A 26,569-nucleotide genomic window follows, 5' to 3' on the forward strand; every position below is an offset into this window, starting at 1 on the left:
GGGAGCTGAAGAATTCTGTTGCTGATTTTGAACTGTGATGGTCTGGCAGAGAAATCATGCAGAAATCTCTAACACAGCATGTTAGAGAATTCTGAGACAAAGCTCCTCTCAGTTGGGCTGAATCATCTAAGTTTAAAAATAGGTTTACTGCATATTTATACAAATTGCGTTCTGAGAGGAACAAAGTCAGCTGGTTATCTTTGATAGTGGAGTTCCCCTTTGCCTTTTTATTCATGAGAAACAGGTGTGTGTTTGTAACTTTTAAAAAGAGCTGTTTCTCTGTTTGTTAGCACAAGGCATGCTAATCACTTTGCTCCATTGCGTTGTTTTACTCACTAGCCACGTTAAGCTTCTGTGTTCTGCTCTGTTTGTCAATATTTTTACTTCTTTCTGTTGTCTTGATCTTTCACTACCATTGTCCTTGTGTCACTTTGCTTTTGTGTCTCAGAGGCTTTTCCTCTTCGCATAGTACTGGCTCACAATTAATATCTTCTTCCTCCTTAACTTTAGTTGCCTTCCGTCCCCTTAATCATGCTGCCACTCCTTTGTGTTTTGTCATCCCTTATTGCCTCTCACTGTGATCCTTTCTGTCATTAGGACCCCAAGGGCTCCCCTCTGCTTCCTCCGGACCTGTTAAAGAGTCTGGCTGCCTTGGAGGAAGAGGAAGAGCTGATTTTTTCTAACCCTCCTGATCTTTACCCAGCTCTGCTGGGGCCTCTCGCCTCTCTTCCTGGACGAAGCCTCTTTGTATGTATTTGACATAATTCTTCTTCTTGCTCTAACCCCAGCTTTTTCCCTAAGATTTTATAGTACTTGGAATGAGTGATTTCTTTTTCTGAGGCTTTCCTTTACAGAGCTGTAAAACTTATTTCCTGATCGCCCAAACTAACCTTTAAATGGTAGTAGAACATCAGAAACCTTTTAACTCCATAATTCCCTCAAATTTTAGAGCCATGGCTTTGTTATACGTGTTATCCAGAAAGCATCCTGCAGGGCTGGTCACACACAGGATGTGTTGCTGGCAAATTAACTTACTTTTCAGGTGGTACTTCCATCTGGACCCAGGAATTTCAAATGTCATTTAATCTTGCTTAGATGCAGTGAGATTTTTGCTCACGTATTCAAAATATGAAATGAAAGACGTTATTGAACGGTACATGGCTCTTTTATGTTTGGTTAACTAAGAGCCTTGATCTAAATTCAGAGTCAGATTCATAAACAGAATGAGTGAAAATGAAGAGGATTCTATTTATAAACGTTGTTGGAGTGCCATAAATGAGTGAATACAGAGATAAATAACTAGGATGATGTAAAATAAAGTCTAAGAATTGATTAGTGGTATCTTTTAAAAATAATGTTCTAAACCCAGTCTGCATTTCCAAGGATGTCATTCTGTACACTCATCAATATTTACAATCTATTTTACTAAGTGAGGGAGTATAAAAAAGGGAAGAAAGATGTGTGCTATGTGGTTTTTTCTCCTCCCTTCACTCCATCTTAATAAAATGTAAAATAGTTTTCAGTGTTACTTTCTTGCTGTTTCCTTCCCATAAACATGGGGCAAGAAAACATTCATAAGATTAAAATGCATTGATTTTACTATTACGAAAAATAAAAGCTTATAAATGATCCTCATGACAGAAGCTGCCGTCCCTGGTATTTAAAGTTCCCTAAGAATTTGCATGGTTGAGTGGCCATAGAGACATCCCACTTTTTCCCCCAAGCTGGCAGAAGTAAAAGGTCCCCTAGAAATGTGAACAGTGCCCTGACAGCACCCAGGTGGTAGGGAAGCCCAGCTGCTATCCTGTTGCCTCTACACGTTTGCTTTGCTTGCTGCTTTTTCTCCTGGGGTGGCTTGAGGGCCTGGGGGCGTGCCTCTCTATCCATCTGCTTCCTACCCACTTAGTTCCTGTTGTGTTGGCCCCGTCCATTGGAAAGGAAGCTGATTCTGGAAGGCGGGGGGAGGCCTTTTTAGTGGGGTTTTTTTTTTATGTTTAAAAAAAACTTTGACTATAACCATTCCTATATTTAACATTGTTAATGATATAATGTGTGTGAAAATGCCTTGCATGTAGTAGGTGTTTAATAAGTGCCTTGTTGACCAACTATTCAATGCCAGTAAGCATCAGAGATTCAGCTTTTTTTCTTTGTCCTAATAACTTTCTTAGGGCCAATAAATGTAAGCTTGACTTTAGGAACTATTTTAATATATACCATAAATAGAGCTGCTTAGGAACCATGTTAACAAAACAAGTTGGCAAATGGATTTGAAAGACTTTTTTTAAGTCATTAATGTCAGTGTTTTAAAAATTTGGGGAGAAAACAGTGCCAGATCTTGTAAAAGTATTTTAAATGCAGCTGTTGACAAGGGGATTCATGAGACTCATGCTTGGTAAAACACTCAGAACTGCTGTTTTCCAGAGTCTCTGGTCCCTGCCAGGATCTCTGTGCTAGATTAGAGGTACTGGTCAAGGAGGGTTCTCTCTGACTCACCTGCGGCTGCTGGAGCTTAGCTGGTGTCATGGTATTCAACAGATTTGAATTCACATCTTCCAAGCCTTACATTGTACATGATGGATGAGTGCAAGTATGCTTAAACTGTGGTCTTTCACTTTGGTTGTACAGTATCTTAAGGTTAATATTAAGAAAATGTAAGGCATAAATTAACTGCCTTTTTTTTTTTTCGGGACTGTGAAGAAATCCTTATTGGAGAAGCCCTCGGAGCTCATGTCACATTCATCTTCTTTCCTGTCCCTCACCGGATTCTCTCTCAATCAGGTGGGTAAACAGTGAAGAATCCTGCTTTGTGCTTTCATTATCAGCCAGTGTTTTCTTTCCCATTCTATTAAAGCACATCTGTTTTCCTCTGTCCGTTCTCATCTATATATTGGTTTCTTCCAGATATTTGATTTTACCCCCCTCCCTCTGATTGGGGTACACTAGCGACTTGTGTGTTGTTAAGTTTGAACACGTTAACTTCTCATTAATATTGAAATCCTTAGGACTTTGTTGTTTAACCAAATAAATTATTCATACTTTTTAACCTGGGTGGTTTAAATAGACCAAAATGAAGGATGAGGGAAAAAGCAAACGAAAAATGAGTTTAATAGGAAAACTGAAAGAAATAAATAAAAGCCTTCAAAAGTTTGTCTTGTTAAGAAAGACTTAACCTGTATCAAGCATCCATGAACCTGAATGTGGGATTTTCTTAACTCTCTTTCCTTGGAATGAGTTTGCAACTTGGTTGTCACTGTCTTTCAGGAAAGATACCCAAATAACAGTGTGTTCAATGAGGTATATGGGAAAAACCTGACAACCAGCTCCAAAGCAGAACTTAATCCCTCGATGGCCCCCCAGGAAACATCACTGTACTCTCTTTTTGAAGGGACTCCGTGGTCTCCATCACTTCCTGCCAGTTCAGGTATTGACTAGTTTTTAAATTTACAGACCTTGCATTTCCTATACACTCAAACTGATTAAGAGTTAGTATGATTTTGTAATTATAAAAATATTATTTATTTATTTTTAAAGTAACTTCTGAAAGAAAATAGGAAAAAAAGCCTAATGAACAAGTTCACATAATAAATGCCACTAAAAAAGCTTTTTACATCCTCAGTAACCAGCAGAGTTGTAATCGAGAAAAATATGGGTTCTAACTTAAGGTTTCCAGGTGTTTTGTTTGTGGATATTCATTCTTTGCAGGAAAAGTTGCACTTTTAAAAATAGAGATTTTAGCATCTCTCTTTTATAAACGGAGTCTGATTTAATAGTAATTCTTAAGGTTAGACAATTCTGTTTCTGACAGAGCAGACCACTAGATACTTAGCTGAAACAGGTGTGCGAGAATAGTGCCTGCACTTGACAGAATTGTATACTGTTTGGTTTTGCTTTTTTTTTTAAGGCAAGGAAATGTGCCCTAGATATGTGTGGTAAGACAAATTAGTGCATCTAGCGGAGTGGGCCCTTATTTTGCCTTTCCCCTAAAGCCCAGTGGTTATTTTTAGTAGAATTTAAGTGATCAGATATACAGGAAACTTGAGTTCTTGGTATGTTTGTGAAACATCTTATATTTAATGTCCTATGTTGTTATTATTTAATAGATCATTCAACACCAGCCAGCCAATCTCCTCATTCCTCTAACCCGAGCAGCCTGCCAAGCTCCCCTCCAACACACAACCATAATTCTGTTCCATTCTCCAATTTTGGACCCATCGGGACTCCAGATAACAGAGATAGGAGAACTGCAGATCGGTGGAAAACTGACAAGCCAGGTGAGATCCAGACTTCATTGCCTAGCAAAAGTGAAATAGCTTACTCCGTCCTTCCCTGGCTGTTGGCATGTGGCAATAATAGAGCATCTTGAATTCCTCTTGCCCCTTTTTATCCCTTAGCCATGGGTGGATTTGGCATTGATTATCTCTCAGCAACGTCATCCTCTGAGAGCAGTTGGCATCAGGCCAGCACTCCAAGTGGCACCTGGACAAGCCATGGCCCCTCCATGGAGGATTCCTCTGCTGTCCTCATGGAAAGCCTAAAGGTGAGTGGATTTTAGGAACAAGAACCACAAGAGATGTCTCTGCTTTCATTCACATAGCTAGGCTTATTGCTAAGGCCCTTAGAGTTAATTAATTCATAATACATATCTAGCAAAGTCCTAGAAACATGGTCTGCCTTATAAAATTCTTGAATGGGATTTTTTTTTTTAATTTGTGAATTCACTAGTGATAAAGCAGTAGCTTCACGGGGGCAGAAACACCAAGGTTTTAGTTGTATTCTAAGGTTAAGAAAATTCTGATTCATCTTGGAATGGTTGATTTAAGCATTTTCTGAGCAAATAAAAGAAGGGGGTCTAATTTTAGAAATGTTTCATTTGCTTAAAACCTTTATAATAATATTCTCTGTAGGGGCTGGCCTGGTGGCTCACTGGTTAAGTGCACACATTCCGCTTCGGCAGCCCGGGTTTTGCCAGTTCAGATCCCCGGTGCAGACATGGCACCACTTGGCAAGCCATGCTGTGATAGGCATCCCACATATAAAATAGAGGAAGATGGGCACGGATGTTAGCTCAGGGCCAGTCTTCCTCAGCAAAAAGAGGAGGATTGGCAGCAGATTACCTGAGGGCTAATCTTCCTCAAAAGTAAGTAAATAAATAAATAAAAACTCTGTGTTCCCATATGGAGCTGAGTTTTAGTAAAAAGACTTTATACAAAACGTACTTTTACCTTTGCTGGTTTAAAGTAATCTTAATGGAAACTAACTAGTCTTGAAGACAGTCTTAAGATGACTTTTTCTAATAGCTGGATTTTTTTAGGGGGTGGGGATATTGGGACATATATGTCTTCGTATTTCGCTGGGATTGAAAAACAAATTCCTTTCAGACAACTAGCTATTTGACCTCTGCTGACAAGCTCTGGGCTATTTTTCAGTCTATCTGGTCCAGTTCCATGATGCATCCTGGACCTTCCGCTCTGGAGCAGCTGTTAATGCAGCAGAAGCAGAAACAGCAGCGGGGACAAGGCACCATGAACCCTCCACACTGAGGCCAAAGTGGCAACCCCGGGAATGAAGGCTCCATAAACCATGGCATGTTGGGTTTGCAGGACTGGCCCACACAGTCCCCTGCGGGTGGCAGCCCTCTTTTCTGCTTCTTGCTGTCGAGAGGGTGTAAGTGTTCCACCAGCCCGCTGAGTGTGCACGAAATGTCCGCAGTGCAACAAAAAGAAAAAACCGTCAGGAACTCTCCGTCCCCCCGGGGCCTTCCGGAGGGAGAGGGGAACTGCTGTTTGTCTCACTCAGTTACCTGATATCACCGCCTCTCACCTTCTCCATCGTGCATGTCCCCAGCCACGTGGGAAGTGAAAGCTGAGAAGGGAAGGCAGATGGGAGAAGCCAATGGGAACTTCTCAGTCCTTTTTTCCTCTTTGGGGAATAAAATAGGAATCCATTAATGATTGCTTTGCTGACTGAGAATGTAGTTGAAATTATTCCTAAACATCTTTTATTATTGTTATTACTCTCAGAAGTAAAATATCACACTGAATTCTTCCACAGACAGATGTGCTGCTTCTAGGCAGTGTGTAGCCAGGAGAGCCCCGTTCACTGCTCCTGGGAGAGGTTGGTGGTGACAGGATGGGGAAACTGACCTCTTCAGCCCGTGGGAGTGTTCCAGAAGGGAGAGTGCAAGGCCTCAACTTTCACACAGAAGGTTCTGGTAGGCCCTCCTCTGGCCTGGAGACTCCAGCAGGAAATGCCCTTCATCTGTAGGTGCTCGAGCCCCAATCGAGGATGCAGTGTGGGTGGTGGTGCTGGGCTGGACTAGCAGATGACTGCTGTAGGATTTTAAATTAACGTTTTTGATTCCTGTACATTTTACGGTAGCATAGCAAGCAATCTCACAGAAGGCAGGCCAGTCCATTCATGGCCTGACGTATTTTAATAGGTAGAAGCTTTCAGTGTGGTCATTTTTTGTTTGGTTGGTTTTTGTGCCCCCATCCCACTTACCACCCACCTCCTCCTGTCCCTACCTCCACCCCTCTTCTACCCTATGCTGTATGCTAGTAATTGTTTTTATTCCTAATATGTGTAACATCTCGCCAAGAAGCAACAGCATGGGGGCCAGCAGTTGAGGCCCAAAAGACAGTCTGAAGAGGAAGGAAGCAGCGACGTCCACATAGCCCACAAAGGGGCCCGGCCCCTGCCCGGCCGCAGTCTCCCAGCCTCCACTTTCAGAGTGAAATTCAAGGCAACACGGACACGTGTGCATCACGCGCAGAAGAAAACACAGCGAAGTCCATTCTGGAAAAGGCGAAGGAAAGGAAAATAAACTTTTATTTGATATTTATTAGAAGGAAAGAGGACTGAAAATTTTCTTGTGTAGAAACAGAAGGACAGCATTTCTGTTAGTCATTTCCTGGAAAAGTAATATTTTAAGGGGAAATTATGGAAACAATCTAAATGTCCAATTGCTGTGCTAGTGATAGGGTTTATTTTCTGGGAGGTCTCTCCTTTGTGTGTATGTGTGAGTGTTTGTGTGCGCGCACACGCCCATCTGCTCTCCCGGAGGGGAGGGGTGATGTGTTTGAGTGTTTGGCGTTAGTGTGGGACTTAGAAGCTGGAAAACAGCTGCAGAGCAAAGCACATCCAGGAGCCCCGGTTGTCACTGGAGTCTGGGCAACCCCAGCAATGAAAAGGGGTGAGATTATTGCTCATTGCTCTTCAGAGAGAGTGGTTGGAGCCCTGTATTACATTATTGCTTTTAGTTTGACATGGTGTTTGGGTTTTTTTGTTCTTGTCTTGTTTTTTTGAAAGGTCTGAAAGGGTGATGCCCCGAACTCAATGGCAATATGAAACCCTTCGTGCTTCTCTCCAGCCCCTTCCCTGTGTCCACCTTTCTCCCATTCCCTCCCTGCCAAGCCTCCTTCCCTACCACCTTTCCCCTCTTTGTGTGTTTGAGCTCTGCATTCAGGCAGCTGCAACATTCCAGTGTTTGAACTGTCACTGATTCTTGCACCCTAGACGAGCTAACCAGGTTCACCATCTCACTCCCAGTAGTACCCAGGTCCCATCTACAGCCCCATTTCTGCATGAGAATTTGGTGTTTGGAATGTTTTCTGACTCTTGGGACAGGGTTCCTCGCCTTAGCATCCTCAGTGTTGAGTAATGAAGGGGGAGAGGAGAATCTTCATCAGAAACTGGTTTTGTGTAGTAGCCTTTCTTTTGTGTTTTCTTTCGTTTTGTTTTGTTTTGTTTTGGTCTGTCTGTGCAAGACCTGCAGCTGCTGAAATCAGCTTTGCCTTTAATTAAACCATGTTCTCTCCAACCAGATCTGTGTGTAGATTGTTTCTTTTCTATCCTAAAAGAAAATGCAACTTAAAAAGCAAGAATTTAGTCATCTAGGAGAAAGCAAAGATGGTCAGAAATCAAATATGTGTCAGGGTTATTTTTGCTTTTAGTAGCATTCCAAACCAATGTGCGTTGTATAGAAAGAGGTGGGTAGAAAGAAAATAACTGTCAAAATTCTTTTATTTAATAAAGAAAGAATGGTTCATGCAAAGGAGTTAACAACCTACCATTTTTGTCCCTATTGTCACTGTTAATAAGGCATTTCAGAGATAGTTTATCCTTTTGGCCTATAAAATCCACTAAGTCTCATCAGCAGTAACAGTAATTAGTGTTCTTAGCTTTGGGATTATGTTTCTTTGAGTTGCGTCCAAAATTTCCATGGGAGCCTGCCAGGCCTTCAGTAGTGTCCCCTGAGCCGTGCCATAGCTTAACGGTTTGTGTGTTCACACTGGTCAGCTATCCTTTCACCTAGGTGTTGACTCAATCTACACTTCATTTCCTAACTCTGGTTTTCACAAGCACCTACACACTTGAAAAATTGTTAACAAAGCCATACCTACTTTACAAGAAGAAGGAATGGAGAGGAATTAAGGCTAGTCCCTAAGGTCTGGTATTTATGGAATCCTTCACCCAGTTTAACCCTGAAAAACTGGGCCATTTGGTTAAATGGTAAATAAAACCATAGCATTCTACCATGTATATTAGTATAGTAAATATTATAAAATGTTAACTAATAGGATACTACTAACCAACTGGCTTCCTTGAACGCTGCTGCTTTTCATCACTTAAGTGTTATCCCTCTCTGAGAAGGCATGAATGTCATTCTAGGATTTTAATTCTCTGTGGAATTGAAGCTTGTTCCATGGGAGCCTAATTCAGTCTAGGTTCTGTTTAAGCAATGAGACTTTTAACAAAAAAGAAAAGTTAATTTTGTGTGTGTGCTGTCTGAATTACCTGTAAGGCTCTAGGAGTCTGTGACAATAATGGTACAGAAATAGGGGTATTTACACCTAGGCCTTGGGCCTGCACGCTGGGTGTCTTGTTTTTGTAAGTTTTTTATTGAGGTATCACACATACAGAGAAGTGAACCACTCGGTGAATTTTCACAAAGTACACACATCTGGGTAGCCAGCACTCAGAGCAAGAAACAGATTATCAGCACCCTAGAAGCCCCCTCATGCTCTTCCAGACACTTCAACCACTCTCCTCACCCCACCACCCCACCAGGGTAATCATCATCCTAAGTTCTCACATCGTTGTCTGTTAGGTTAAATTTTAACAGGGAAATGTAGATAATATTTCCAAACAGTAACTTCTTGGTACAGTGTACTGCAGAGGCGTGCTACATTTTGCAAATGATACTACTCCCTTTTCTTGAGCTTTGTAGGTTATGAAACATCCTAGACCCTTCTAGGAGTGCTTTCCAAGTCTGTAGTTGCACGTTCTTCAACGAAAGCTTTAGGGAAAATGCCAATCTTCCCTTTGCACTCCCCTTCCAGCCATTCTTCATTCACTGATAAAAGAAAAAGTATACATTGATTTCTAAAACCAATATAGAGAATGACCTCATCTAGCTATTCCACACAGATCTTTTGTCAAGTCCTCCACCCCCAAGAGTGTTAACAGGAAAAAGTCAATATTGGAAGGTGATTTGAGGTAAGAGTGAACATAGGACTTAGCCCTCTTTTTATTGGTTGCTGTCTTAGACATGATAATGAAGGAGTAAAACGCAGAAGAATCAATTAGATTTTTCAAAAAGTTGCCAGAGAAATAAGATGAAAGAAATTGAACACTGAATCTTTAGATAGGATTTTTTTAACAGAGGAGAGAGTTTTATCTGAGCTCCGTTGGGAATCTTTGTTTTGACTACTGGAAAGGAACATGCCATTGGTTAAATATGCTAATAATAAATGTTCACTAGTGAATGATCCAAGAATTGAGAGTTGGAGCTAGTGATGGGTTTAGTCCGTGTTTGTAAAATACAGGGATTTTAATAGCTCCTATTTTGAGCCTTTAATAAAGTACAAGTACCGTACTAGGATATGTATGCTCTCCGACTTCATGCTAAGTCAGTCAGCTGTAGATAGTATCCCCGTTTTACTAAGGAAGAGGAGAGCCAGCGAGATTAATAGTTTATTCAGGGCCACTCTGCTAAGAAAAAGCTTAGGTATGACCGACTCCACAGCCCAACCACCAGACCACACAGCCAGGTTAGGAGTTCATCTTTGGATGTCAGCCATCTAGATTGGACGTTAGAGCACTGGGGCTTGCAGCCTGTCTCCAGAAACTGCTTTAATTTGTGTGGGGTGTTGCAGGGCTTCAGAATTTTTTCTAAAGTTCCCCCAGGTAATCCTAATTGCACTGTCTTGATCCTTCCTACTTATAATGTGAGTCATGGAGTGGAATCCGGATCCTGGGAGCATATTACAAATGCACAATCTCAGGCCCCACCCCAAACCAGAGTCAGAATTCATTTTAACAAGATTCCCAGGTGATTCACAGTAAAGTTTGAGAAACTTTATGAATGAAACCGTCTCGTAACTGAAATACAATTGAACTAACCTCCAGACCCACTCCATGTTTGTGCTGAATTCTGTTTTCTATTTAAGCGTTAAGGATAACTTTTCAAAATATATGGGTGCTTCCTGAATTAAGCCATCTTAGACTTTTGTACATATTACAGTAAGGAATACTCCACCTTCTCTCCATATCTACTCAGAAGGTTTTTCAGTGTGTTCTCGCGTTTTTACCTTATCCCTGCCCCTCCCATCCCCCCAAAAAACTGGACAGTTTAGCTGTTTGGTTGATATTGGCACTTAAAAAATAGCCCTGGGAGTTACTAAGCCCAATTCTTCCTGTTGAGTTTCCCTTCTCCCTTGTCAGGAGATGCGCACCGCCAGTGCACCTGCTTCTGTGTTCCATTACTCATTTTGAGTTCATTGCCACACTCGTATACTCACCCTCTACCTCGTTAACTTTAAAATCTCCCACTCATTTCGTAGTCTGATGGGTTTCTCTTAAAATTGATAATAGTCTTCATTTTTCACTACTTTGCATTGCTAACATGCAACATTTCAGCCATGTGAACAAAGCTTGTGATGGGACTCTGATTTGTTTCCAGGTAGAGAAACAAGACTGTGTCAAACCCTGAGTTAGAACAGCGCTGCTCAGTGGAGTCGGTAGCCCAGCAGCACCTGTGAGCTTGTTAGAAATGCGGATTTGTGGCCCCCCCCAGAGCTGAGTCAGGATCGCTGGGAGCTGGCGCAAAGAATTTTATTTAACAAACTCTCCGAAGGATGCTTGGGCATACTGAACTTTGAGAAGCACTAAGTTAGAACCTCCACTTGCTATTTCAGTTTTTAATGTGTTTGGTTCCTAACAGAATCAGGAAAGTCACCAGAGACAGAGCAATATCTGAATAGCTACTTTGAAGGCAAAATGTATCCCTTTCCCTCACTTTTGAAAAATACGTTAATTCAGAGAACTGTGGTTTGCGAAAGATAAGTATCGTATGGCTTGGTGCAAAGGCAGAATGATTAAAGCCACCTTCCAATTCGGTACCACTGAGAATGACAATCCCTTCTTCCAAAACATAGCCATCTTTAATAATCAAAATGTTATCTAAGTCTGCCATTTGTTGCTTCCCTGCCCATCAGCTGAAAACTAGGAACGAGGTTGAAATTACTGGCTAAGGTTTGGTTTGTAGGTTATTGATGTTTTCTTCTCTCTGCCCTTGAATTTATTTCTGCTAACATGTAAATAAGTCTCTATAATCCAGAAGTAGTGCTTACCCATTGATAAAACCAGGATTATGTCCCCTTCCAGAAACTCCAGGTCTTCTGGTTGGGTAGCCTCATAACTGAAGAGTGCTACCACTTGTCTCCCTTCCTTAATCTGAGGTTCTTTTGTCAGGTTATTAGCATCAGATTTGTCACTTCCCTTGGATTCATCTGGGAAGCCTTGGTCACCCTGAAATGATAAAGGGCCTGTTAGTTTTTCTAGCTTCCTGGCTGGTGAACGTTGAACATCACTGCAGGAATCAGGGAGATGTCAGTGTAGCACCTGGGATGTGAACTCCTAAAGGCAGGTTTGTGAGCAGCGCCTAGCACGGCCCTAACACGTGCTTTATGAATACTGGATGGTCAGATAAACGAAACCAAAAGGTCGGCAGGACCACAGAGGCTTCAAATCTTACCAAAACCTACAGTAATCCTGGAAAAGGTGGAAGAGGTGCTATTGTTGCTTCTTTTCAGGCTGAGAAAGCTTGAGTCAAAAGTAAGTGACAGAACCCAAAGTCAAACCTGGGTTTCTAACTCTGAACCCAACACTCCTTCCCCAGCACCCACAATACAGGGACCTTGTTAGAAATGCACATTTTTGGATCCATCCCAAACCTATTAAATCATGAACTCCCTGCGAGTGGGGCCAGCAATCTGTGTTTTGAGAAGCAGTCTAGCTAATTCCGATACTTGCTAGAGTTTGAGAACCACTTCACAGCGCCTATGATCTTTCTAAGGCCCTGAAAAAGGCTTTACTTTTTTATGTATGTAACTACACATCTTAGTCACCATTATGGTCGCTTTTGACCCACAAATGTTGAAAAGAAGGAGAAGGATGCAGTTTCTAAAGATGTAAATCTTAAGATTTAACAAGTCAACATTAGAAAACCCTTCTAGGCTAAATTGCTGTACCTAGTGTTGAAAGTTCTAGTTTCCTAATGCCGTTTGTCCCAACCTTGGCAGATCCTCTTTAGTGAAGGGTTGTTCAGTAAGGTGGAAATGGCCCTAAGGAGTCCAAAGACCTAGGTCTGTCCACTCCACTGCTTAACAAGCTGTGTGTCCCTGAGCACGCAGCGTAACCTCTCTGAACCTCACTTTCCTCACCTGAAATTGAGACTAGAAGAATGAAATGAGATGATGTAGAGTAACAATAGCTGGCAATTATTGAACACTTACTCTGTAACAGTATCATTCCAAATATATATAAAAATATTTAAACGTGGTTAATAAGTGTTCCTGCGTAGAGTAGATACTTAATAAATGTTAGTTCATTTTCCTTCTCTTCCGGTAAGTGAATGAGAACATCCTGGCTCTCTACCTCCAAGTGTAGCAATGACCTCTGAGGCTGGATTGAGTTCCAAAAAGACTGTGGTGGGAATTGGGGGAGACTTAGCCATGTACAGCTGCTAAGAGGGTGGAAGCTCTTTTCAAAGGACAAAAATTAACAATAATAAAAACAAAAGGCTTTTAAGTGAAGTAGTTCACACTTAGAGCTAAACTACTACTTGGCGGAAGCCTTTTAAGACAATACTGACGGGATTAGTCCAAAGACGGATGGAAAACCTAGAAGGACCTTTCTAACTTTCAGGACACCCCCAGCACCAGCGCTTATCCTTCCCCAGGGTCCTGGGGCCTCTCCTCTCAGCCAGAGACGCCGGGGGTCTCAGCTCCAGTGACTCCACTTCCTGAAGGCAATTTTCTGAATCCTTAGATACCGCTGACCTGGGGTTTACTATGGGCCTTCCTCCAAGCCCATCCTCTTTAATTCTCCCACTCATTCCCCACTCCACGCCCCCCCCCCCACCAGCAAACCTTTGTCTTTGATTTGAGTGAGAGTCTACCAAAGAGACCCTTCCCCAGCTGAGCAGAAGGCCCTGCCCAGTTGTGGGGATGACGGTTTGGAGGAGGGACTCAGCCACCCACTGTGGGCCCAAGGCCTCGATGGGCTGGAATAGCTCTCCCAGTGTGGTCATTTCCATGGTCTCACATCCACTTGTGGGTGAAAAATAGCAGCTCTCCAAAGGATTCACATATGAACTGTTTCATTTGATACCCCCTAGATTGATATAACTGCAGATGGCACGGTTTAAAAATGCTACAGCAGAAAACACGGGTTAGTGGAGGAAGAACAGAAGCTCTCACAGGGACCCCGGTTAACCACGGCTTTGGTCAGCGGAGACTGCAGTCTCATTAACTCTGTGTTGGACTCTGCAGCCCCAGGACTCTGGATGGGGTGCTGATGACTCAGAGGAAGCCCACTGGCCCGCCTCGCTGAGCTCCCTGCCTGGCTCATATGCTCCATGAATCATCAGTCCAAAGCAAGACCTAACGACTTTCTCCCTGGCTCACATCATCCTAGTGCAGCAGTGTATGAAGTCTCCCATGATCTGGCCCCGTTGCCTCTCCAACCTTGTCTCCCACCACTCTCTCTGTTGTGTCCAGTAGCACTGAGCCCCTTCACTCACTATGCCGACTCTTACGGTCTTCCCTCTGTTCTCTCCATCTCTATAATGTATCCTAACCTCCACCTTGCTAATTCCTATTTACCGTTGTAAGGCTAAGCTTCCAGACAATTTCAGCATCATTTTCTCTAGGGACTGCTGACTTGTCCCACTTCCCTCTAGCACTTTGGGGTGAGATACCCTCCCACGTGCTTACACGACACAGTATGCCAGTTGTGCATCTCCATCGCTTTACTTAAGACATGCTTCGTAATCATCTGTTTGCCCTTGTCTTCTCCCCCAGAAGGGCCTGTGTCTTACTAGTTTTTCAATTTCCAATGGCTATCTAGAGACCAGTAAGTGCTCAGCAAATGTTTGTTGAAGAATAAATGTCACTAGACAAACACTGGAAACATCCGAAACGTCCACCAAGAGGTGAGTGAATAAGCAAACTGAGGTATCCATACAATGAAATACCATTTAGCAATAAAAAGAAATGGACTATTAAAACACAAAAGAATATATACATATATATATATATATGTTCTGTACAATCCACTTATATGAAGTTACATAAAAGGCAAACAAAAATGTGTGTTGACAGAAAACCGATGGTTTTCAGGGGCCATGGTTGTGGGAGAGAATTAACATCAACAACAACAAAAAGAAATGGCAACTTTTCCCTTGGAGACTAAGGGACAAGGTCCAAGAGTGTTCCCTTGTAGCTACTACTTCTAGCCTCTAGAGTTGCTCTTGACTCCCTTTATTCTTACAGGAAAATCAGTTAACTTTTCTAGACCTCAGGGCCTGTAGATAACCTGCCCTTGTACCGTCAGCACAGCGAGGTGTTCAAGAATGTGGGCAGGCTCTGGAGTCACAATGCCCGCCTGAGCCCTGGCTCCACTCTGACCGGCTGTGTAATCTTGATCAAGTTGACTCTCTTTGCCTTGTTACCTAAATTATAAAATGGGATAACAATACCTACCTCCTAGAGTTATGGGGTTCATAAACGTTAACACACAGAGTGCGCTTAGCACAGTATCTGGCACGTGGGAGGTTCTCAATAGATGCTTGCTCTTGGCAGAAGGTTGTATATCCAAATCATCTCTGTGAGATAAATGCTCACTATTTTCTTTCACTCTGACGTGCTCTCTCCAAAGGAAACTTCTGGTGAAGAATGACTATGAGCTTAGCCTCAAGCTATGACTTCATTCCAACCTTGCTTGGGCCCAACCTTGAAACAATTAAGGGTGGCAGCAGATGGAAGGGACTCGGAGCTTTCTGTGGGCTCCTGGGCCTGCTCTGCTCTTGTGGGAAACCCTCTCCTGGCTGCAACCGGGGTGAGGATGCAGACGAAAGGGAGGCAGAGCTGCGGATGGTTACCCATGTATCCCCAACACCAAGCACAATGCCAGGCCCGCAGAAGGTGCAGGATAAATGTTGAATGGTTGTGGAGGAAGCGGCCCAATTGAAACATGACCTTAGGAGCCCTTGAGTTCACCGCACTCACCACTGTGCTCTCACACCATAGGGTCAAGCAGTAGTTTTTCACTTGGCCCCAGGCAGCCTTCATGTTCTCTTGTGAAAGGGGCACCAGCTCATTGCTGTCCCTAGGCCGATAGCTGGGTAGAGATAATAGGAACTGAATCAGAGAACATCGGCACAGAACCATCCTCCTCTTCTGTCCTCCAGGCCAGCACCAGATCCCCAGCTGTACCCCCAACTGCTGCCTGCATGGAGCTCACCTCAGCTGAGTGTGTTCTGGCAGGAGTTCCAGTTTCTTAGACACCATGTCCCGCACCTGGCTGTAGGGGAGCCCAGGCTCCGTCTCCATGACCACTGTGTATTTGTAGTGCACCTTCAGCGTGTAGGGCCTGGGGACACTGATCTTTACTTCCTGAGGGGAGAGGAAGAAGAGGGAACTCGTGAGTGTCTGAGGCTTCCTCTTAGCAGCATCCTGGATCATGAGGAGTACTCTGTGTAGCAGGGAGAAGGCCAGTAAGTAACTGGTTTCACGGTAACATGAAGGGCTTTCAGAGGTCCTCCATACTCAACTGTTGCTTGGATAGGAATTTCTACTGAGTGAGCTCTGACCCACCAGCTGTGGGCTAGTAGGAAATGTGGGTCTGGCCGGGAGCGGGGGGAGAGGGTCCCTAGCCCATGGACTGTGTACATATGGTGACAACTGGTCTGCCCTTCCTTTGGGACTCTTTCTATAATCCAGGGAGACATGCCCATGGTGACAACCTAAGCTCTTCCATTCTCTACCACTTGAAGTAGTACAAGGAAAAAACTGTTACCTTGGGCTCTTCTTTTTCTTTCTGACCTAAATGGAGAAGGTAAGGAGTAAAACAAAAGAAGATGATGAATGAACACTCTTCACCAGCCCCTGCCACACACAGAATGAAACCTCTTAGCACAGGGCACCCAACTTCTTACCCTTTAATCTCTGGGGTGATTACTAACTTTAATAAACTGTGGAGGATATCTCACCCTGGCGAAATGTGAAGGCCAAAACCCTGAACGCACAAATGAACCCAGCCTCTGCTTCTGGGGAGCAGGTAGGTAATTATCAGAGGACCACCATATCCTCCTCAACCCATAGGGTTAGCAGAGATCCCAAAGGTCAGTCAGGGCTCTGTAGCAATGGAAAGCAGGCAGTGCGAGATGAGCCAACGAGCCACAAGGAGAAATATCAGAGCCATTTATTTTAACTTTGTCCTTTATTTTTGTGTATGTTTTCTAATATACATAATATGTTAATATAGCAGGATGCATATAATTTATATAAAAGTATGCATAAAGATATTCACTACATGGGGGCGCACGATCAAAAAAACCCACTGATCTCAAACTCAGCTGATCATCAGAATCACTTGGGAAGTCTTTTCTAGAAATGCAGATTCCTAAGCCCAATTCCAGTCCTGAAAAATCAGAATCAAAGGTCTAGGAATCTACAGTCTAAAAGTCTTCCTAAATTAATATGTGATACTTGATGGGCCCCTAGATAGAAAAGATAAAAACAAAAAAGCTATCAAGGACATTTTGGGGGGGCGGAATTAGAGAAATTTGAATATGAAATATACATTCTATAATATTATATTAATGTTAAATGTCCTAGATATAACAATTTGTATTGTGGTTATGCAGAAGAATGTCCTTGTTCTTAGGAGATACAGGCTGAGGCGTAGGGTGAAGTGTCATGAGTCTGGAACTTACTTTCAAGTGGCTGAGCCACTTGAAAAAGAATTTATAGAGAGAGAGGAACAGGGCAAGTGCATGGTACAAAATGTTAACAATTGGTGAGTTTAGATGAAGGTATTCTGGTGTTTATTATACTATACTTTCGACTTTTCTGTAGGTTTGACATTTTTCAAAATAAAAACGAGGGTGGGGAACATCCCAAGTGATTCTGATGATCAGGTGGGCATGACAATCATCGATCTAGGATCTGGACAAACCACCTGTTCAATGCATCTCTACCAAGCCCTTATTCGGAATCTGCTTCAACTGCCGTAGTGAAAAGCCCATTACTTCCCAAGGCAGCCCTCTCCACACATCAGGAGACAGGAGAGCCTTTCTTCCCCTTGGTCCTTCGTTCATCCCTGAGGGTCTGCACAGCAGTTTCTTTTCCAGATAGAGCCCCTCAGACATTTGAAAAGAGCCACTCCACCCGCTCTGAGGTAAACTTGTGCAATTACTTCAACCTCTCCTCATGGGACTTGGGTTCACTACTTGACGACGGAGGGGTTTGGTGACTACTTGAGTTGGCACACTCACCGCCCTCCAGAAATCAGCTACTTCACCCTAGTCCCATGAGTGTGCTGGAGCAGGTAGAGAGAAAGGGCATCTATTTTCTATGTTGTGGGTGGGTGGTGCAGGAGAGAGGGGGCTCTGGGTCTGCGTGGTCATAAGCTGAGTGGCATGCTGGGAGAAGAAACAGAAATTTTCTGGAAGGCTAGGAGAGCAACTCTCCATCAGGAAGCAGCCTGGAGCTCTCCTGCGCCCAGGCCTAGGATGTTGCTCCAGGGACACTAACCTGGCGTTGACTGGGGCCTTCCGGGAGCACCGGAACTGGGAGGAGCTGGAATATCGGACTCTGGGGAAGGTTCCTCCTGGAGGTGACAGGAAGAGACGGTGAGAACCTTCATGCAGACAGAACTTAGGCAAGGGTAGGAGTGGGGGCGGGGGGAGACTCTGCAGACCTCCATGGAAAGGAGCCAGATGCAAATGACTTCCTAAAAGTTGGAGTGGTGGTGACATTCAGGGGAGGCTAAGGGAAGTGTTGGTTAAAAGGGGAGGCAGGGTTGGCCTGGTGAAAACAAATCACAGTAGAAATGAGAATCCTAAGCCACACCCAGAAGGCCCCTGCTGCCTAATCACCCCTTTCAGGCACACTGGGACTCCAGTGGAGATGGGGTAGGCCCCTGAGCTCTTGTCTTAGCTCACCCTCTCACTCCACATCTTGCTCCTTCAAAGGAAAATTTCTACTTCTCATTTGCATGACATTTAAAACTTTTCAAGTCATCTAGATATAGTGACTGATCAGGGAGGGCCAAAACACAGAGGACAACTGGTTGCAGCCTAGAGAGAGACAGGTTCCACTGCCATCAGACATCAACATGTCTCCTCAAATCCAACAAAGACCTCTCAGCAGCGAAGGGCAGGCCTTTGAGGGGTGATGGAGGGGGTGGTAGCAGCTTCAGAAGCAGTGGCTGGTAAGCTCTCCTCTGATTCAGTGCTCTAAAGGAGACCTCAATTTTTCATGGTATTTCACCAGCCAACACATTGACTATTCTTCTTTTGAGTAAAGAATACACATCTGGGAAGACCTAACCTTCATATACTATAGGCTTTGGTCAAGTCACCCCGCTCCAGGAAGAATCATAGAGGTGGGTGGGCCCAATAGGTCCTGTTGATGCATCCACTCAGCACATCTGGGCTTTTCCTTCATCCCCAGGTTCAGCTCTGGACAGCTAGTGCCAACTTAAGGCAGGTCCAGGACTAGGGAATCTTTCTTCAGTGATTATGACAGTGCCTCTTTCATACTGCTCTTCTCCCCTCCGTGGAGAGATCTGTCTATGCGGGAGGGAAATGCGTCAGGCCTTGGTATTACATTACCTGGGACTGCTGTTGAGGATGGATCCACAGCTCAACTGGTTCAAGGTAGTTGCAGGGAACAAGCCCCTTCTGCAGTGCAACGTCACGGAATCAGAACGGGGAAAATAAAGATGTGCTCATCAGTACCCACACCATAGAACAGCCCAGAGACATGGGGGAGGGATGGGTGTACAGCCCAAAGGAAGTAGCTGGTCTGCAAATAGGGTAGCAGATACTGCCCCTCAGAAAACTCTGCCATCTGCATCTGCCATCTCCCGTGTCCAAAAACACCACCCCCTGGTCCTCTGAATACCTGCCCGTTGAACATGACGGTAGCCCAGTTATCATTGCCCTTCTTCAAGACAAAGACGATGTTCCCCGGCATGACCTGGAGCTCCTCTGGTGTCTTAGGCACAAACCCAAACAGCACACGGTGAGCTTCCCCTTCCAGAGCCCTGCAGGAGGTGGACACAAGATCCTGTCCTCTGTCTAGCCTGGACCGCCTCCCCTCCCATGGCACTAAGGGACAAGCACAGTGGACTTGGAGCCAGGAGACAAGCTCCAGGCTCCCTCTAACTCCACATCTAACTGCCTATGTGACCCTGAGCAGGGTGCTTGCCTGCCCAGGCCCCCAAGAAGACTAGGTAGGAAACTGCACACAAACGTGCCCCGTAACCATACGTGCAGTGGGTCAAAAATAAACAGAACAAAACAACACTAGACAACAAGGCCTTGCAATGCTTGCCCTCTCTTCCCTTCTGAGCAGGAAGGTCCCTGGGTGTGCTTGGTCAGCTCCCAAGTCTGAGCTGGGTTGGATCAGGTGCGTGTGGCAAAGGGACGGGTATAAGGTGGAAGAGAGGTGAGAGCCAGCTGGGTGCAGAAGGTGAATGGGGAGTAGGGAGGAGAAATCACCCAGAGCCAGCGTATCAGGCACATGGGGGAGAGGATGAGAAGCAGAGCCGGGCTGGGAGGAGGATGGGGGATGTGTAAAGAGGTGCCGAGCCTGCCTTGCCACTGTTATGCAGTGTCATTTCCCCTTTACCACTTCCTCAAGACCGACAGCTCTTCAGGGCTCTGGGACGTCCCATTTGTGCCACTTTGGAATGTGTAACTGAGAGGCTGGCCTGGAGGCCCCATCACGCTGACTTCCACGCTCGCTCCCTCCACCCACTCTGGGCCTGCTGGTGGGTTCCCTGTCACGCTTCCCTTTGTTACTTTCCCTCAGCCCTTCTTTTTGTTTCCAAACCTCGTGTCTATTTACGCAGGGGATACAGACTCCTCCAGCAGACAGACAGTTTAGGAATGAGCTAATCAGCCCCCTCATTTTTATAGCTGCTTTGGTACTTTCTTCACCGTTTTTAAACCTTCTTTATTAGGTGGGGCTTGCTTCCTTACTTAGAGGAAATTTGTCAGAAAGCTGTAGGTTATGCCATCCTTTGTTTCTCTTCTTACAGAAGAATGACTTCTTTCTCGAATCCTTCCTCTTTCTTCAAAAAACCTGTGCCCATAGGGACTGACAAACGCCCACACAGGAGAGGAGCCACCATTCTAGCTTCTCACTCTGCTCGCCTGACACCAGGGAGCTCCAGCTGCCCCTCCTCTGAGGGGCCTGCAGTAGGTTCAAAACATCTCTCCAACCAGAGGCCAGTGCTCTGAACACAAGGGGCTGTGTTCATGGGACGCCGCTGGACTTCAGCAACAGTCCCTCATTATAGGAGTGACTGTGCATGTTGACCTGGGGACACAAGGACACCACGTAGATGTGGCCAGGCCCCCATGGTCAGTCCTACCACAGTCGAGACTCCCACCCCCACGCTGTCACTCCATTCTAACCTTGAAAGCAGAAGGAACCCACACGCTAGGCTACATCACAGAAGGTTTAGACCCTGACCCCAGCTTCATCTTCTCAGCCGCTGTATGGCAGCAGTTCAGGCTTGGAGCTTGGATATTCCACATATCGACCGAAATCTAACTCACCTGAAGCTCTCTGGGGTTTTGGGTCTGGGCGGAGGCTCAGCTGCCTATCGAACATTCAGGAGAAATGACGAAGGGAAGGAGGGGGAGAGAGAACAGACTGTTAGTGGTAATTTGAGACTCCTTCCAGACCAGAAAATCAAAGAATGCATTGCTGGCTCCATCAGAACACAGCCTAGGGAGAGGGCGCAGTGCACCCTGACTAAACACTGGAAAATAACACCTCCCACCAGCTCCCTGGGTACAGGTTTCACCAGCACAGCAATTCATCTGGAGCCAGACCTGGTTTCTGGAGAAGTTTAGCTGTCACAGAGCAACATGGCGTCACAAGGGTGCTTTTGACCTTGAGCTCCATCCCTTTCCTGGGACAGTTTCCAAAAGCTCTGTTCTATAATTAATGTCTGCTATATCACATGACACTTGTGGGTATTTAAAATCCACTCAAGATCCACTGACCAGGCAAGAATCTGCTTTCAATGTCTGTTCCCCGTTCTACGCTGACCACCATGGAGTCTAGTCATCTGGGCTTCTTCCCCCTCTTGGAGTTCTCTGGCTGCTCTGAAGCCCCAGGGACCTCTGCAAGGCTTTATTTGACTTTATTGTGAAGAAGGAGATCAAAGAATCTCGAATCTCCTTCTAACCCCCTTTGTTCTTCTCACCCTCCAGAGCCCCAGCCTTGGTCACATTCTAGGCCAGCAGTCATGGTTCTCACCTGACAGACCATCAGCACCGCTCTCGGAAGTGACCAGGTGTGTGCAGACTGGAGTGGAGGCGCCACACTCGGAAAACCCTCCCTCTGCTGGGGCTGACCCACGTCCTTGCTCATCATAGCTCTATTGCAACAGAGCTCGAATTTTCCTCAGCCTGTCTAACCCGCTCCCCTTCACAAGGAAGCTCTGCCTTTGCATTTCTAGACCCACTGTCATCCAGTCCACCTGGGACCATCTCTCTGAGCCCAGCTTGGGTGGAAAAATGGTTCACTCTGGGCACCCTGCCTGTGTTCCCGGGGGAATCCTCTGCCCCAGGCAGATGGATGGAGCCAGGAGAGCCCAGGGCCTCAGGCCCCAGGCCACATGGGAGTCCCCTACTAGCCCCTGTGTCCCAGAAGAGGCATTGTTAAAAAGTCTTCCATAGCTTGCATTTCAATTTTCTGAGAGAATAGTCGAGGCTTCAGTAGAGACCATCAACAGAAGCTCTCTTAGAACTTAGAGAAGTGAAGACTGGAATTTGAGGGGAAGCAAGAGGGCTAGTCTCTGAGGACTAGAGGTTCAACCTAAAACTGCCTTCTTCCCTACCAGTCCTGGGCCCTGTGATGAGGACGGTCAGGCAGATCCCTCGGCAGCATTGAGAGGTCAGTTGAAGGAGCCCTTAAAATGAGGCAGGTGGTGCGGCACCAATATCCTCCCCAGTTGGATGTTTCACAGAGAGCTCTGGAGACCTGGATCCATGGAGAACAGGACTGTCTCACCTGTGGCTGCAGAGGGGCAAACCCCGAGAAACTGTCTTGATCCACCACAGATGCCACGACCTGAAATCGAGGAAGGAGGGCGTGAGGGTTCTGCCGGCACTGTTTCTTCACCCTTCTGGGGTTTCCCCAAGATTCCCTCCTTTCTCACACCCTAGATCCATTCTCACTGACGTCTGGTTCCAGAAGTGGACAGTGGCTAAGGATTGGATGCTGACCCTCTGAGTTAGAAGTTCCAGCCACTGAAGAAACTAGTTCCCTCCCCACCCCCACTACTCCAGCAGGCTCTCTCTGTATATTTTTTTTTCTGAATTTTTTATTCAGGTGAAGTTCACATAATATAAAATTAACCGTTTTCAAGTGAACAATGCAGTGATATTTAGTACAATCACAGTGCTATGCAACCACCACCTCTATCTAGTTCCAAAACATCTTCATCACCCCAAAAGAAGACACCATACCCATTAAGCAGTTAGTCCACATGTCCCCTCCTCTTGGCACCTGGCAATCACTAGTTTGCTTTCTATTTTTGTACATTTACCTATTATAAATATTTCATATAAATGGAGTTATATAACATGTGGCTTTCTCATCTGGCTTCTTTCACACAGGGTGATGTTTTCAAAGTTGATCCATGTTTTAACTTGTATCGGTACTTCGTTCCTTTTTATGGCTGAGTAATATTCCATTGTCTGGCCATAACACATTTTGTTTATCCATTCATCAATTGATGGACAGTGGGGTGTTTCCACTAACCCAGGCTCTCTGGAACTCTCTTGAACTACTGTGCCACAACCAGCTATCCTGTCAGTAGGCAACTTCAGCCCTACTAATGTGTCAGAGTCAAGTGCAGTTTGGGAAGAGGACTATTGACTCATTTTGGATAATTTCTGAGAGAATTTGAGACCCAGATTCAGAAAGAGTCCAGTTTAAGAAGAAGTCTAGGGGCTGGCCTGGTGGCGCAGCGGTTAAGTTCGCATGTTCCGCTTTGGCAGCCTGGGGTTTGCCGGTTCAGATCCCACATATGGACATGGCACGGCTTGGCAAAGCCATGCTGTGGAGGCATCCCACATAAAAAAAAATGTAGAGGAAGATGGGCACAGATGCTAGCTCAGGGACAGTCTTCCTCAGCAAAAAGAGGAGGATTGGCAGCAGTTAGCTCAGGGCTAATCTTCCTCAAAAAAAAAAAAAAAAAAGTCGTCTAATCATTGGCTGTGGAAGTGAGACTACGAGGAGCATTAAGCCAAGAGGATGCCATGTTGGTCCATTTCCCTAACAGGTTCTCTCCACATTAGTGCACCTTGTAGTCGTTTTCTTTCCACTGGTTCAGACCCCAGGACTCAGCACCTGTGAGTAACCCTGGGGCTCTCACCCCGGGTCAGGTTGGAAGGGAGGAATGAGAGGAGCCTGGAGAAAATAAAGCATTTGCTCACCTTTCAGCAAGACCTCCACACTGTAAACCATCTCTCGCTGTCAACCAGACCACAACCCCAGGTGGGTGCCCTGTTCCCAACAGTCCCTTTCCCCTTGCTCCACGTGGCCCAGGCCATGGGAGACTCAGGGGAAGCTGAGAGGTCCCACTTACCGTCGCCTTGCCCAGGTAATCCTTCTTGGCCAGCTGAGCCACCTGCTTCTCATTTGGTCGAAACAACCTGCCCACAGGGATCACCACCGGCTCGTACAGCTTCTGTTTCTATAACACAGAGAACAGAGTATTTCCTCGGTTGTGAAATGGGAGTTACGATGCCTTACTTGCCTCCCTCACTGAACAGATCCATCAAGATAATCTCACGACAGTATTTTTTCAAAATTTGTAAGGACTGAACGTGTTACTATTTCCGGGTATCCAAGGTAGGAACAGTTGGTTTCAATTTCATCTTATAATGAGAGGCTGTGTGGACGTCTGTCAGTGTTATTTGCCCAGCCCCCTCTTTTCCTGGGGAGGCACCCCTCTTCCTCTCTGTGTGGCCGGGGTGGGGCTGTCACTCACAGCACAGGAGGTACCACAACCACAAGGGTGGCCCAGGACCCAAGCAAGGCCCATGACAGTGCTCTCTTGGGATTGCTGTCTGCTTACATGGACAGACATACAAAAACTGACTTGAGCCCCCTTGTTCCTGGTGTTCTAAAAACCTTATTTAAAACTAGCGTCATCATCCCAAATGTGCTCAGACAAACAGAGGATAATTTTCACCATTCGTTCACATAACCAATACATTTTTGCTGAGAGCCCGTCATGTGCTTGGCACTGTGCCATGCTGCTGCGAGGACTCAGTGCTGAGCAAGCCGGCATAGCTTCCCCTTCACGTGCCCGGTTCCAGCCTCCAGCCTCCCGCGTCCCCTGTGCTGCCAAGGAACCCCACTCAGCGGGCGACGTGAGGCAGGGCTCTGCTGTCCCAAACTCTGGGCCTCGGCTTCTAGGCACTTCCAGATTCAAGACGGCACATGGAACTATACCCCAAGACCAGCGTTACCCAGAGCTCAGAGAAAGTCAAAGCACGACTTTCATGGTTTCTCAATCCATATGTCCACTGAAACAACTAAAAATCCGATGAAACCCTTTCCCCGGCCCATATCACCAGCACACTTACCCAGACACATTCCATGGCTTTGTCAATTTTGGAATGTCTGGGCTCCGACTTCATGCTCGAAGCCAATGCTAAATGTTCTTCAGCCTTTTTCCATTCCTCCTTCTTGGCATACATGAAAGCAATATTATATAACACCTAGAAAAGCACAGACCACAACATAAAACTTGCGGCTGCTCCAAATCTAAGAACCGAGGAACAGCTTGCATGTGTGCTCCTGGAGTGTCGCCTGCCGACATTTCTCCCTTTCCCAGCTGTCCTGGGAATATCTAAAATATAATACAATCCATCTTGCTACCAAGTTATGTCCAGCACAAGGATGGTATTAAGACAACAGCATGTAACGCATAAATCCAATATCGTGTGCATTCTTTCAACAACCAGGTCAGTCAGGAGAAGACAAGAACTATTGTGTTGTTTTAGTATCAAGAAGAGTGACGTGCTCAAGGACCCTTGAAGAGTTGTGAATAAAATACACGTATGTGGCCTCCAAGACCAGCTCCTGCCACTGAGCCTAGGCTGAAAGACTGGACAAGGGTAGGGTGGCGAGAAAGAAAGTTCCAGATGCATTGTCCTGCACCAGCACCAACAGAACCCTGCCCAGAACACAGGAGGAACAAGACTGTGATATAGTCATATGGGCATGAGGAAAGCTCGTGGGCAAAAGTCCAGTGCACGTGGAGAGACTTGACACAAAGCCAGGGCGGCACTTCACCTGGAGGAAGGAAGTGGCACTTTCACCAATAGTCCTAATTTTCCAGGTCTTGAGTTGGGTGGTAGGTTCATGAGTGTTTGTTTTATTATTATACTTCACAACTTACACATAGAAGCAAATAATCGTTTGGTGCCTCAGCAAGATAAGAAAAACCACTTGACTAAATGAAGTAAAAAGGACTCTCAAGCAAAGATGAAAAAGCAACAGAGAGCAGAAGAAAATCAAGATGGCAACAAACAAAAAGGGTTCACTTTCCTTCCTTCCCATTTTTTTTTTTTTTTTTTTTTTTTGGTGAGGAAGATTGGCCCTGAGCTAATATCTATGCTGATCTTCCTCTATTTTGTATGTGGGAGGCTGCCACAGCATGGCTTGATGAGTGGTGTGTAGGTATGTGACCAGGATCCAAACCTGTGAACCCTGGATTGCCAAAGCAGAGCACACAAACTTAATTACCATGCCACCAGGCCGGCCTGCACTTTCCTTCTTTTTAACAACAGTGCAGCGGGTTCTGAGGGCTCCCTGCGCCATGTGTGAAGAATGAGCTGAACAGCCAGGAGTTGCTGCAAGATTTTCACAGCTGAAAGTTACATGCATCACAGCCGGAAGCCCTGGGTGCAGTAGGGCCTGTTGCCAGGGCCTCAGAGAGGGGATATTGAGGCCCAGCT

General features: G+C 45.4%; 2 protein-coding genes across 18 annotated transcripts in view; one reads left to right on the plus strand and one right to left on the minus strand.

Annotated features, from left to right (window-relative positions):
- Nucleotides 1–7,822, plus strand: part of SMG7 (SMG7 nonsense mediated mRNA decay factor) — an 84,546-nt gene extending 76,724 nt beyond the window's left edge. For 9 of the 16 annotated variants that reach the window (XM_005609779.4, XM_070267847.1, XM_070267844.1 and 6 more), the window contains 6 exons: nt 598–747; nt 2,698–2,778; nt 3,262–3,421; nt 4,101–4,271; nt 4,392–4,537; nt 5,427–7,822. In XM_005609779.4, the coding sequence (XP_005609836.1) occupies nt 598–747; nt 2,698–2,778; nt 3,262–3,421; nt 4,101–4,271; nt 4,392–4,537; nt 5,427–5,540 (822 nt within the window). In that variant the 3' untranslated portion in view covers nt 5,541–7,822. The remainder of the gene's footprint in view (nt 1–597; nt 748–2,697; nt 2,779–3,261; nt 3,422–4,100; nt 4,272–4,391; nt 4,538–5,426) is intronic. The other 7 variants (XM_070267849.1, XM_070267853.1, XM_070267854.1 and 4 more) reach the window with 1 other exon arrangement.
- A 1,057-nt stretch (nt 7,823–8,879) lies between these two features.
- Nucleotides 8,880–26,569, minus strand: part of NCF2 (neutrophil cytosolic factor 2) — a 30,257-nt gene continuing 12,567 nt past the window's right edge. For both annotated transcript variants that reach the window (XM_001490231.5, XM_070267855.1), the window contains exons 4-15: nt 25,193–25,327; nt 24,187–24,294; nt 22,605–22,664; nt 21,140–21,183; nt 19,476–19,617; nt 19,184–19,252; nt 18,102–18,177; nt 16,363–16,388; nt 15,808–15,959; nt 15,573–15,684; nt 11,634–11,811; nt 8,880–9,355 (exon numbers count right to left, since the gene is read on the minus strand). In XM_001490231.5, coding sequence (XP_001490281.1) covers nt 9,243–9,355; nt 11,634–11,811; nt 15,573–15,684; nt 15,808–15,959; nt 16,363–16,388; nt 18,102–18,177; nt 19,184–19,252; nt 19,476–19,617; nt 21,140–21,183; nt 22,605–22,664; nt 24,187–24,294; nt 25,193–25,327 — 1,215 coding nt within the window. In that variant the 3' untranslated portion in view covers nt 8,880–9,242. The remainder of the gene's footprint in view (nt 9,356–11,633; nt 11,812–15,572; nt 15,685–15,807; nt 15,960–16,362; nt 16,389–18,101; nt 18,178–19,183; nt 19,253–19,475; nt 19,618–21,139; nt 21,184–22,604; nt 22,665–24,186; nt 24,295–25,192; nt 25,328–26,569) is intronic.

Source organism: Equus caballus, chromosome 5, assembly GCF_041296265.1.
Source record: "Equus caballus isolate H_3958 breed thoroughbred chromosome 5, TB-T2T, whole genome shotgun sequence".
Lineage (NCBI taxonomy): Eukaryota > Metazoa > Chordata > Mammalia > Perissodactyla > Equidae > Equus > Equus caballus.